Source organism: Trematosphaeria pertusa (assembly GCF_010094035.1).
Source record: "Trematosphaeria pertusa strain CBS 122368 unplaced genomic scaffold BU26scaffold_6, whole genome shotgun sequence".
Lineage (NCBI taxonomy): Eukaryota > Fungi > Ascomycota > Dothideomycetes > Pleosporales > Trematosphaeriaceae > Trematosphaeria > Trematosphaeria pertusa.
Genome location: NW_022987217.1, coordinates 661,742 through 673,704, shown reverse-complemented (window position 1 = coordinate 673,704; position 11,963 = coordinate 661,742). Strand labels below are relative to the sequence as shown.

Here is an 11,963-nt window from a genome sequence, read left to right as displayed (position 1 = left end):
CTGAGGCGCTGGTAGCGGGTCCGTCAAAGATATGCTGTCGAAGTCGATGCTGTTGAAGTGGATTGGATTGTCTTGTATTCTTTGGCGCAACTCTCGGGATTCCAGTGTACGGCTGAAGGTATGTTGCTGTTGGTGCTGGTGTGAGGATGAATCCGGGTGCGTTGATGCGTAGCCAGCAGCGCCCTGACCTTCGGCAGCTCCTGTTTTCGCGATATGTTCTTTCATGCGTTTAGTGAAGCCGTGGAGGAGACTGCACCGCAAGCTTGCAATATTGAAGAGAGGGTCGTAGTCCGCTTTTTGTCCATCCACGCTTTGGGGTCTGAGGGGACGGTGAATTTCATTTTGTCGATGAAGCGGGCGAACAAACGCTGGATTTCCGCTTCTTTAGCTCCTTCGATTGGATCCCAAGGCGATGAGCAATTGACGTCGCTAGGCAGTGCGCAGAATTCGTGGGGTATTGGCATTCCTAGTCCAAAGTCTTCCGGGAGCAGTTTGCTTATCTCGCGTAGTGTAGGGTCGAGGTCTGTTTGTGCTTGACGTTCATTGTCCTCCAGGAAGACGAGCTTGCATGCTACGATGATTGCGTAGAACTAGCCTGCCCAAGAGGGGAACGAAAGGTTGTGGACTGAGGATTGAGGTACCGCGATGAGTGTATTGAGGTATGACTTCATAGCGCTGAAGCAGCGGTGGAGTGTTTGGATCCTGATGAGGGACACCTGGATCACGTTATGCTCAGAGGATGAGGTCCAGAGGGCACCATGCAAAGAACATTCATTGATCCATATGTCGAGAAGGCAGCATTGCAGGTTGAGAGTTGCTATAGGGAGTGGATTAGCTGAATAAGCTATGATGATGGTTAATATCATCGCTTACTATTATGCTTTGCGGCGGCAGGAAAAGAACTCCGTATCTGATCCAGCTCGCTGAGAAAGTTCGCGATCAATAGATTGAGCATTATATCTCCCTTTACCGCTGCGTTATCAATATCATCGTATGAGAAGGAGTTGTTGACCCGACAGATGAGCTCACTTAATCGGATTAAAGGGCTGATAAATGTATCTGACGACTGTTCTGGGCGCTCTGTAAGAGAATGAGCACACTGAGCCATGAAGGGCGTATGGCTCAAGGTGCAACGCTTCCGCCACGCCTGTGAAAATCTGAAAAGGCTTCAGCGTGAGGGTCATACGAGGTACAAGGTAGTGCAGGCTTACGCGACAGTGAGGAAGTACGTTCCGAGTAATGCTCGATTCTCCGCCGCGAGCCGCTCCGTGTTGAACGCCGTTCCGCACTGATCTTCAGACGAGTTCGGCTTTCGCATCGTGGCCTTGGGATTCTTAGATAGTCCCAGGTCCTGCACCATTGCCACACATAGTTGGAGGACGATAGCCAGCTGTTGGTTCTCCGGTTGATAAAAGAAGTAGGACCCAGCACCGTAAACGAGGAGTCCCTGCAGGATTTCCAGGCTTTTGTGCGAGTGGCCAATGATGCGAGATGCAATTTGGTTCTTCAACTCCGTTGCAAGGAGGCGTTGCTTGGAAGGCGTTCCGTATGCCATTACCGCCGTTATGGAATGGAATAAGAACGGCTGGCGTTGACGTAGGGTGTTCACATCCATGGACACTGGTACTATGACAAACGGAAAGGAGTTGATGTATGATTGCTTGAACTCAGCCAAGAGGAGTGCTGCGCAGGGCTCGTCCAGAATCCCGGAATCGACAGGATCTTATGCTTCGAATGCATTCGCAATTGAAGGGCTGCCGCGCGGTATCTCCGCAGGTGTGCCATAAGGTGCCGAGCCTAGTACAGGTTCCATTGGGGATTTGTAAGCGGCGGCCAATACGTCTCTTGGCCGCTCGATCGTAGCGCAGCGGCTATTGGTTGCTAACAGGTCTATGAGGTTGTCGACTCGTTGCTCGAGTTTCCTCACACGCCTATCTAAGATGTAAGCTTACACCTGGGCGGTTTGGCAACGACGATGCACGTGACAGAAAGTGGACTGGAGATTCAAGGTCGATGAACGATCGAATGCTGGTTAGACGATCGAATAGACTCACGAGCGTGTTTTCGGTCCTCTACTCCCGACGGCCTCTTCAAATACGCATTCCTTCTTCAGCCTTTGGCACCGATAGCACCCGTCTGGCCTGTTTTCGAAGGGAGAGCACTTCGCCTTCGCCTGTGTGCAGGATCGGCACGCCTTACGCCTCCTCGTATCATCCGGCGGCATTTTTGGGGCTCTTGACGGAAGACCCACAAAGGCGGGGCAATTCAGTGGAGCCAAACCCGACGGCGAGAGAATTGGAATGCATTGTGAGGTGCAGAGGAAGGGAGGGCCAGGTGGATGTCCACGAAGTAGGAGGAGCGCACAGACCAGCGCCTCGAAAGCCGACGGGACCGGCACCGGCCCCTAAAACCGTCCCGCGCCCCGTTCGCGACATCAACCGCGTTCAGCGCCGAACGTACCAGCTCGTTGTCGCTCGAGACTACAATGGCTCCGACAACCAGATCCGGAGAACTGTGCCTCTTGGGAGATACGTCGAGCCAATCGCAAGTGCTTGCGAGCCCCGCTCTGCTGAGAAGAGCACGAGCTTACGTTCCACCACATGGGGCTGAAGCCCGCATCTTGGGTAACTGATGGACCCCGAAACCAGGGTCCTTTTCAAAAGAGAGGGCTTTAGCTATGGCATGCGAACTCGGACGGCCGGAAAGGATTTCTCCGGGGCAGCATCCCGGGAAGACTGAACGACCGTCAGCCCTCGAAGCTACCGCTCGAGCTGGACGACCTCCACCCTCCTCACTTCCACAGAAACGACGGTCGCTGTGGCAGGTGCTACATTACCATGGATGCCGCAACTAAGACGAATCTCGCTCCTCAGGAGCAAGATTCGAGCGACGACAATGTCAGTTCTTTAGCTGAGAATCCGCCGGCAGACGAAAACAATGAGCAGGAGACGAAGGACCAATTCATGTCCGGCATCAAGCTTCATATCCTCATCTTCGGCCTAGGTCTTGCTGTTTTTCTGATGGCGCTGGACATGTCGATAGTAGTCACCGCGATCCCTTATATCACAGAAAAGTTCCAGTCCACTGCGGACATCGGATGGTACATGAGCGGATACCTTTTGACCATGTAAGGCGATCTCTGAGGCGCTCGACGGCGCTTGACTCACGCCTTTAGATGCTCTCTCCAGCCTTTGAGCGGAAAATTATACGCGAACTTCTCTCTCAAGGTGCGATGATGCTCTTTCACAACATGTTCATCGTAGCATCGTATCTAACGCCTGTAGTGGACCTTCATGGCATTCTTCTTCATCTTCGAGCTCGGCTCCCTCACCTCCGGCGCTGCTGCATCGTCAGAAATGCTGATAACCGGCCGTGCCCTAGCTGGCGCTGGTGCCGCCGGTCTAATGTCTGGAACTCTCTCCATCATCGCGGTCGTCGTTTCCGTGCGCCTACGTGCCCTCTACACTGGAATACTCTCCTCGACATTTGGCATTGCCACGATCGCCGGCCCTCTCCTCGGCGGTGCATTTACTCAGCATGTCACGTGGCGCTGGGTTTTCTACATCAATTTACCTGTTGGTGGGGTTACGATACTGGCCCTTATCTACATGTTCCATCCTCCAACAAGGAAGGTGGAGAGCGACTCAATGAAGGAAAGGATCAAGAGGCTTGATCTGCTCGGTGCCACCATGTTCATCCCCGCCGTCGTCATGATACTGATGGCACTGCAGTGGGGCGGCCTGACCTACCCATGGGACTCGGGCCGTATCATTGGCCTGCTAGTCGGCGGAGGTATCATCCTCATCATCTTCGCCGTCTGGCAGTGGCGCATCGGCGACATGGCAATGATTCCTCCCTCGATTTTCGCACAGCGTTCCGTTTTCTGCGCGTCTCTCACCGCAATGTTTGGAATGGGAGCACAGACGATACTCACCTTATGGATGCCGGAATGGTTCCAAGTTATCAAGGGAGATATGCCCGTGCAGTCCGGCGTCCATCTTTTGCCCGCCCTCCTTGCTCAAACCGTTTCCGCCATCGTATCTGGGGCCCTGATCACGGTGCTCGGTTACTATAACCCTTGGATAATAGCGGGAACGGCCCTTATGTCGATCGGTAGCGGATTGTTTACAACCTTCGAAGAGGGCACGGGAAACTCCTACTGGATTGGGTACCAAGTCATCTATGGCTTAGGGGCCGGAATGTTCCTCACAGGCCCCCTTGTCGCCGTTCAGGTAGTGCTCAGCCCTTCAGATACACCGGTCGGCATTGCTATAGTCACTTTCTTCCAAATGTTCGGCGGCGCTCTCTTCGTGGCTCTCTCGCAGACTATTTTCAACGAGCAACTATTGAAGCAACTCGCCAAGAACGTCCCCGGCATCGACGTTGCTGCTCTACTCGACGCAGGAACTGCGGCCATCCGGACGGTGGTGACACCAGAGCAGCTCCCCGGGATACTCGAATCATACAATCGCGCTCTTCTGGACCCGTTCTATCTTGCGGCTGCCATCACTGCGGCGTCCGTCTTCTGCGCCTTCGGGCTAGAGTGGGTGAATGTCAAGGGAAAGAAGCTTGCGGCTGGAGCTGCATAATGCGCGACTTCCGTCTCTCGCACGCGCCACTCTTTTTGCTTTCGACCGTGTACGAATATCGTCCTCGGCGCTCGTGTTGGGCTCGGATACTTATATTAATGAAATAGAGGTACGGCGTGGAAAATTAGTCCGAGAGAACTGCTAGTAACGTTCCAGGCCTCAAAGCATTTGTTGCATTTCTTTCCATCTATTTGACATTCGTACGGAGATAAGGGACACATGGCAACAATCGAAAGGGATGGATATGTAAGTGTTGCAGAAGATCAGGGCGGATATCCGTCATCGGTGGTCCAAGCGTGAACAGATAATGAGGGCGGAAAGTGGATCCCGATAAGACCAGGCCATTCCTGCATACTCAGGGATTCCCGCATGATCGTAGAACGAAATCCTGCAGATTTTCAAAGATTTGAAAGCCAGTACGAGTATGGAGAGTCCTGGGCACTTCCCGCACGAGCCAGGTTTTTCGACATTTCGTCGATTACGTCATCAGATGCATCCGCACAAACCTCAACGAAAGAACGAGGCCACATGCATCTCAACTTCATCCCAATCGTCAAATGCCGTGTCTCCGGGTTCTCCCCGTAGAGCGCTTCGCTAGATTTCCGAAACCAATCAACGACTGCCAGACGAGCGCATCCAGAAGTCCTCATTGGCCGAATCTCCCCGGTCCTCTCCCTTTGTTTACCCAATGCGTTCGCCAAGCACAAGACACGACATGCTTAGAAGCCTTATCAAAGATGGCGCGCATTGCTGAGTAAAGCTACAAGAGCTGCAGTATAGAATCCCATGCATCTACTACCGTAGTGTTATACGATACTGGAACCAGTCAAATGCACACGCTTCCCATGGGAGGCCTCACGAAGACGCTATCTAGTGGCTGCCGGTGCGTCGGAGACTTTTGCAACAGAAGCCTTGAGAGGCCAATTCGAATGCTATGCATATTATTAATGTGCAACGTCATGCTTGCTCCCTTGTGGAGTACCACTGGGTCGGAATAGCAGGTTTGAGGCACTCAGACGAGCGAAGGGCTCCTCCGTAAGTATTAAGTCACTTTACTTCTACCCCGATCGTCATTTCATGATCAGTCCAACATCCTTCATTCCCACATCCCATCTACATCCGTCATCCGTCCTCCCACTCTCCACGTACTCCAACCACAATGCCTACCTTCACAGTCTTCAAGGGCAACAAAGACGGCAAAATCGTCAAAGCCCAAACCACCAAGCCAGACCTGCAAGACGACCAAGTCCTCATCAAGATTACCGCCTCCGGTCTCTGCGGCACAGACGAGCACTATAAGTCCGCTGACATCGTTCTCGGGCACGAAGGTGCCGGTGTCGTGGAGGACCTTGGCCCTAATGTCAGGTTTCTGAAGAAGGGCGATCGCGTGGGATGGGGCTACCAGCATGACTCATGCGGGCACTGCGAGTGGTGCCTTACCGGAAAGGAGCATTACTGCCCGGAGCGCGAATTCTATGGCGAGGCCAACCTGGATCAGGGTAGCTTGGCGTCGCACACTGTCTGGAAAGAGTCGTTTCTCTTTAAGCTGCCACACAACATGTCGGATGAGGAGGCGGCTCCGCTCATGTGTGGAGGTGCAACTGTCTTCACAGCCCTTCATTCCTTCGGCATCAAATCCACGGATCGTGTCGGTATTATGGGCGTCGGCGGCTTGGGGCACTTGGCGATTCAATTTGCCGCCAGGATGGGGTGCGATGTCGTTGTCTTCTCGGGAAGCGATAGCAAGAAAGAGGAGGCGAAGCAACTTGGCGCGAAGGAGTTTGTCGCGATGAAGGGCAAGAAGGAGTTGGATATTGGACGGAAGCTGGATGCGCTCATCGTCACTACCAGTGCGAACCCTGGTTTGTCAATACGCTTGCCTTTGTGCAGAGATCGTTCGCTAATCTCGGTATAGACTGGTCTGTCATGCTTCCAATTTTGGCTCCCACGAGCACTATCTTTCCGCTCACGGTCTCGTTCGGCGACTTTTCCATCCCGCATCTCCCATTCATCCAGAGTGGCATCACTATCCAAGGCACAGTCGTTGCTGCAAGAGCCGTTCACCAGCACATGCTCGACTTCGCGGCGCTGCATGGCATCAAGCCCGTCATCATGAAGTTCCCTATGACTGAGCAGGGTATCACAGAGGCGATGAATACCCTTCGTGACGGAAAGATGAGGTACCGCGGTGTGTTGATCCCGCAAATCTAAGAGCTGCGACGTTGTGGTGTTGAGGGAGGGAGGAGTTCCATACGAGTGGTTTTTTTGAACGAGGCAGTGGTCATGGGTATGTGTGATATTTTCGGTGGGCGCGAGGTACTGAGCGGAGAACGTGCGTATTCAGACGCATTGTAAACTACCTCAACGGAATCAAGTTCCTGGTCCGGACTCACTAGGTGCCCGCCCCAAGTTTTGAAGCAAGCTTTCCCATATCCAGAATTATTCCAGTGACCTTAGCATCCTTTATCAACACCATGGCCTGCCTGGACGGATCGGGCTAGGCTGCAACCTGTTAGGAAGCTTCCCCGCGTCTTTCAACCTTCCTCGATACTCACTTCGTTCGTAACCTAAACAGGGGAAGCGACATCTCTCTCCACCGGAAACATCTCCCTCAAATTCCTCAGTATGTCCCTCGGCTCGCAGTGTTGAACCGCCCAAAGGGCATCGCTCTTCCTCGTCACTGGCACCGCATCCAGATTAACTTTCAACTTCTCCTTCTCCGTATCCACCTCACCGACCGGCACCTTCAACGCCGCCAGCAACTTATTCTCCCATTTCTCGTTCTCCATCTCGATACCCTGCATCACATCCGCTGCTGCCACCTCCATGCTCACGACAGCCTCTTGACGCCGCTGCGCGCGCTGCGTCTCCCCCGCCGGCACTAACACGCCCGCAAACCGCGCCACCCGCGCCTCATACGCCTCGCGCCCCAATTCAACCTCCACGCGGCCCAACTCTTTCTCCCACTCCTTATGCAGCCGCTTCATCTCACACTTCAACAGCTTCTTCTGACTCGCGCCAAAGGTAAAGAAGTCGTAGTTCCCCCCCTTCCACAGCCTTACAAACTCCTCGCGCATGTCGAACGCAGCAGGGTTATTGTGGTGCTCGAGCACGGCGGCGAGGTACGTAGCCATGAAGCGGCGGGCTGCCATGGAGACACGGTAAACAGTCGACGGGAAGGTCAGGAGCGCGAGGAAGATGGCAATGTTCCAGCGGTGCGAGTCGTGGTACCGCTGGAACTGGTGCGCGGCGTCGAGGCGGTAGAAGAAGATGGCGCGGGTGACGTCGATGTGCTGCGTCGCGGCGTCCTTGATGGCGAGGCCGCGGCAGGTGTCGATGGTGTCGCGATGGGCGAGGAAGAAGGGGAGCTGGAGGTCGCGCGGGATGTTTGGCAGAGTCAGCGCCGTGGGTGTCTGGTTGACGATGTCGGAGAGCCTGAGGTATGGCAGGTGGTCTGCTGGGATTCCGCGGAGTTTACGTTGAAGCAGTGCTTTGAGGTCACTCTGTTCTTGTTGTGTGAACTTCGCCATGGTTGGGGGGCGCTGGTGGGACTTGCTGGGTGAGGTGGAAGGTGTGCAGTTGAGGTAAATATGAAGTCTCTGGTTGTTTGGAGCGAGAAGGCAACGCGCTGCGTGCGTTTCACTTCGATGGCGCGCAGTTTGCTGGGAGCAAACTTACGTCACCTGCAGTATGTGTTGCTTCTACCCACCTTTAAGGGCGCAATTGTACATGAAATAGTAGGCCGTAGCTATGCAAGCACGCTTTCCAACCATGCTGCGCGACCTCGCAGGCCATGGCCATCCAAGGCCTCTCCACTAGAGAAACGGCTCGAGAAGACAGAGTAGAGAGAGGAGGCGGCAAAATAGGATGGACATCTATGCCAATGTCAAGGACAAGATACACAAGGGGAACGAGCTCGAGGAAGGGTGCGCTATTGTGACGAACGCTACTCGACATCAACGTGGATGTCACGGTCGCAAGATGAAGCGAATTCGAGGTCGAAGAGCCCGTGGTAGCTATGAAGTTGGTGCATGAGATTAACGCATCATAGTAGATGGAAGCATAGCAGACGGGCAACAGCTGTGAGAACCTTCCCGCTCCCTCATATCCAGTCAAACCCTACTCTTTATTGCTCCGCGAAAGCCTCTGTGCTCCCTTAAGACTGGCTCGGTGGAGCCTTCTCTTGAGTTGCGCGGTGGCTAGTCATAGTAAATATCTCAGGCTGCGTGCGTGTCAGCTTCCTGCTTGTAGCATTCTATGGCGCGGCATATCGAGCTTGCAAATAAGTTCAGCTTGGGCGGTGCGCTCTGACTAACAATCGTGCATGGGAATAATAGCTAGTATGAAGGCAACATGGATGTTTTGAACATGAAGGCTTTTGGGGTAGAGGAAATGAAGTCTGAGCCGACAGGGTTGCCCAGGTGCAGGGTGATTCGTTCACACGCCACGCTATTTCGGGAGTTGCTTTCATGATGCGTCTGATATCTATATTCTACGGGATAGTCGTAATCCCTGGTAAATGCGTGAGTACACTCATCCCAATCCCAATTACCCAGCATACCGGACGCCCTGTGTGGGCATGTCAACCTCCCTCGTTGAAAAAGTACAATGACCCACATGGCCCTCGCCGTCTACACTCATCCCCACAACTCCCCACTTCAGCTTCTCCATCGCAGCAACATGCCCATGGACATCATCCCACTCGGTGTTATGACACGCCGCGCTGATGGCAGCGCTACAGCTCCCAGCGAGATTCATGCCAGGTTTGTACGGGATGAAGCCAAACCCTACCATCGCGAACGTCATGAGAATCCCCAGCACGAGTACGGAGATAATAGCGATAGGCGAGTAGCCGCAGGATTTCCAGTCCCCTCCGCTAGAGAAGGGAGAGGTTGCGTGGCGACCCCCATCCCAGGTGTACACGTCAACAGCAACGAGGAAGATGCTCTGACTCACTAGCCAATGCAAAACACCGCTCAGCGCCATAAGCGGCAGCGCAAAGCGATATGGCAGCTGCAGAAAGTACGTACTCCTCTGCGCACCCGCCGGGGCCCTCGACACGCGTAACCCCTTCCGGCGCTGCGCGTACGACGCCCACTCGTAGCCGAGCAGCATACATGTGAACAGCCCGTTGTAGCTGAAGTATAGGAAGGAGAGGATAGGCTGCGCGATATTGGCGATGAGCACGCTGGAGACGAGGGAGATGGAGTAGCCGAAGGAGATGATGGTGCGGGGGTCGATGGCGCCGTAGCCAAGTTTAGCGAGCGCAGGGAGGGAGCGGGATTGGGTGTCAGGCAGGGCTCTGATGCCCCAGCTCATGAGCACTGTGACGACGACGAGAATTATAGTAAACCTGGAAATCGTATTAGAAGCGAGCGGCTTGAGGAAAGGGGGGAGGGTAGGCGTACATGGCAGTGGTGACACCGCGACGTGTGCGGCTGGCGACGTCTTTCCAGCGGTACTTCTTGTCTGTCCATTCTTTTGGCCCCGCGGGGAAATAGCCCTTGTGCTTTTTGACGTCGCGGACTGATAAGAGGCACATGCCCTTCGTGGTAGGATCCTTCTTCTCGAGGAACGAGGCCACGGCATCGCCCATCGTCATGAGCGGTTCCTCCTTGACCGCGAACGCGGTGTAGAAAATAATAACCGCCTTGAATAGATTGAGAATCGTGACCAGAATCGCAATCGGCGGAACGAACTGCAATTTGCAGTGCGGCTCCGCCTTCTCGCTGAGACAATACTCGACTGGATACGCGCCGGTATCATACGCCGCGCTGCCAAATGAAGCTCCCACTCTCCACACATCCGGGCTGCTCTTAACCTTATCGATGGCAGAGACGCAAGGGTTCTTATAGTAATCATAGTATTCGGAGCCCTCGCACATCCACGAGTAGGCGTTGACGGCCGGCTCCGACGAAGACGCATCCACCGCATCAAAAGTGTCGTAGGCATAGACATTCGTAGCACCGAGTTTGGACTGGCTCGCGGCAGGGAATTTATCATCCCTGGCAACGAGGAGAAGGTTTCGTCTGTTGCTCTGAATCATCTCGGCATATGCGTTGAGGCAATCGGAGTTTGAGAGGCGCTCGAGGCTGCCGTTGTGAGCTTTGGCGTGCATGTCGCGTACCGGTTGCTCTATCCTTGGATATGAACTGTTGGAGATGTTGCCGCAGTTGTAGCACTCTGCGTTGTCGACGAAGGATTGGCTGACGGAGAAGACGTAGTAGTTGTTGGATGATATGGAGGAGAAGACGGCTGAGTTGTAGCTAGTGCAAGGTGGTTAATCACGTGCTCTAGGCGGAGGGGAGGAACCTACAAGAGATGCAAGGGAAGAGAGGACAGGCCAAGGCAGACCCATAGTATTACTCTCTTCTTGTTGATCTGCCTGAGGTTGTGGATACTTGGGACACCGATGTCGAGCCACGTCCCCTTTGCATGCGCTTGATCGATTTCGTTCCTCGTGGGCGCCGAGAGACATTGCATGCAATAATTGCTCGAACTGAGCAGAATCGTGCTCAGCAAGTTGATGAGGAAATGGAGGCCGGTATTCGTTCGGCGAACCTCCTCGCAGTCGCCCTCCATGAGAATGCCACCCTTCCCCTTGTCATGCACAGAACCCCAAATCGTGACGATAAAATTGATGAGGAAAACGACAGAAGCTGAGATGGCGCAATTGATGGCGCCAAACCGCCAGCCCTGGGTATAACGCCGGGTTCCGCGACTGTACGCCTTGTTGTCATTCGGGTCGACGAAGACATCGGCATAGTAGTTCGAATACGGTCGATATGGAGATGGGGTGTCCTGATACTGATAGCCGCCTGGCACGTATTCAGATGGTTCCGAGGCGAGCTTCCGCAGCTCTACCGAATCCGCGTCCTTCCATTGCTGTTGCTGGACCCTTCTTGTGCCCAATTGTTGGGTCCAACTCTTCGCGTTGCTCCAGAGGCGAGACATGGACGATGCCGCATGACAAGGTGCGGTGGCAGAAGCCGATGGACCTTATACTGGATAAGAGAGCGGCGGACTTTGTTGTGGCACAGTTGAGAGGAGAGGCAGCGCCTGTGTCACTTGCAAATTCGCAGATAAATCAGGGTTTGGGTGAGGTGTGCTAAAACCAGCCCCCAAAAGCCTCCTGAGCTTGGCGTGGAGCGATGATGCACCCGAAAGAACGCACGAACGTCCGAACGTCCACGTAGATGTAAACATTAGCTGAGCAGGCTCTGCTCATTTGTTGAGCGGTGATGGTGATTTCCGGGAGGGGCACGTCAGATTATCGCCCGTCGCATGTCGCTCACATCCGTCCTATCTTTAAGCAGCCTTCGCCATTGGACGAGGTCGACTGCCAAGACGAGCACCGCATAAGCCTCAGAACGC

General features: G+C 54.2%; 6 protein-coding genes across 6 annotated transcripts; 3 read left to right on the top strand and 3 right to left on the bottom strand.

The window, feature by feature from the left end:
• Positions 1–590: 590 nt before the first annotated feature.
• Positions 591–1,723, bottom strand: BU26DRAFT_425272 (uncharacterized protein; the record flags this gene model as incomplete). The annotated part of the gene is made up of 3 exons (XM_033823615.1): positions 591–817; positions 874–1,157; positions 1,212–1,723. Coding segments are annotated over 3 exons (1,023 nt in total), but the record flags the coding sequence as incomplete, so codon positions are not given.
• Positions 1,724–1,814: 91 nt separating this feature from the next.
• Positions 1,815–2,724, top strand: BU26DRAFT_290479 (uncharacterized protein). Its single transcript, XM_033821632.1, has one exon. The coding sequence runs from the start codon at positions 2,014–2,016 to the stop codon at positions 2,608–2,610; it is 597 nt and encodes a 198-aa protein (XP_033684833.1). The 5' UTR covers positions 1,815–2,013; the 3' UTR covers positions 2,611–2,724.
• A 239-nt stretch (positions 2,725–2,963) lies between these two features.
• Positions 2,964–4,589, top strand: BU26DRAFT_530432 (MFS general substrate transporter; the record flags this gene model as incomplete). Its single annotated transcript, XM_033830963.1, has 3 exons — positions 2,964–3,127; positions 3,176–3,227; positions 3,285–4,589. 3 exons carry the CDS (start codon positions 2,964–2,966, stop codon positions 4,587–4,589), a joined length of 1,521 nt encoding a protein of 506 aa, XP_033684832.1.
• Positions 4,590–5,748: 1,159 nt separating this feature from the next.
• BU26DRAFT_604137 (GroES-like protein) lies at positions 5,749–7,005 on the top strand (the record flags this gene model as incomplete). Its single annotated transcript, XM_033835493.1, has 2 exons — positions 5,749–6,451; positions 6,505–7,005. The coding sequence occupies 2 exons, from the start codon at positions 5,749–5,751 to the stop codon at positions 6,798–6,800; spliced, it is 999 nt and encodes a 332-aa protein (XP_033684831.1). The 3' UTR covers positions 6,801–7,005.
• Positions 6,952–8,209, bottom strand: BU26DRAFT_290537 (uncharacterized protein). The gene is made up of 2 exons (XM_033821633.1): positions 7,145–8,209; positions 6,952–7,091 (listed from the first exon to the last, which is right to left on the bottom strand). Exon 1 carries the CDS (start codon positions 8,117–8,119, stop codon positions 7,157–7,159), a length of 963 nt encoding a protein of 320 aa, XP_033684830.1. The 5' UTR covers positions 8,120–8,209; the 3' UTR covers positions 6,952–7,091; positions 7,145–7,156.
• An 806-nt stretch (positions 8,210–9,015) lies between these two features.
• On the bottom strand, positions 9,016–11,860 carry BU26DRAFT_482557 (uncharacterized protein). Its single transcript, XM_033825774.1, has 3 exons — positions 10,906–11,860; positions 9,998–10,855; positions 9,016–9,942 (listed from the first exon to the last, which is right to left on the bottom strand). The coding sequence occupies exons 1-3, from the start codon at positions 11,541–11,543 to the stop codon at positions 9,138–9,140; spliced, it is 2,301 nt and encodes a 766-aa protein (XP_033684829.1). The 5' UTR covers positions 11,544–11,860; the 3' UTR covers positions 9,016–9,137.
• Positions 11,861–11,963: the final 103 nt, after the last annotated feature.

Bases quoted from the DNA above. Each gene is read 5' to 3' on its own strand.
- BU26DRAFT_290537 (XM_033821633.1), bottom strand. From the start codon at position 8,119: ATGGCGAAGTTCACACAACAAGAACAGAGTGACCTCAAAGCACTGCTT.
- BU26DRAFT_482557 (XM_033825774.1), bottom strand. From the start codon at position 11,543: ATGTCTCGCCTCTGGAGCAACGCGAAGAGTTGGACCCAACAATTGGGC. The intron at 10,856-10,905 runs GTAGGTTCCTCC...ACCTTGCACTAG, and splicing joins TCTCTTCCCTTGCATCTCTT to CTACAACTCAGCCGTCTTCT. The intron at 9,943-9,997 runs GTACGCCTACCC...TACGATTTCCAG, and splicing joins CGCGGTGTCACCACTGCCAT to GTTTACTATAATTCTCGTCG.
- BU26DRAFT_290479 (XM_033821632.1), top strand. From the start codon at position 2,014: ATGAACGATCGAATGCTGGTTAGACGATCGAATAGACTCACGAGCGTG.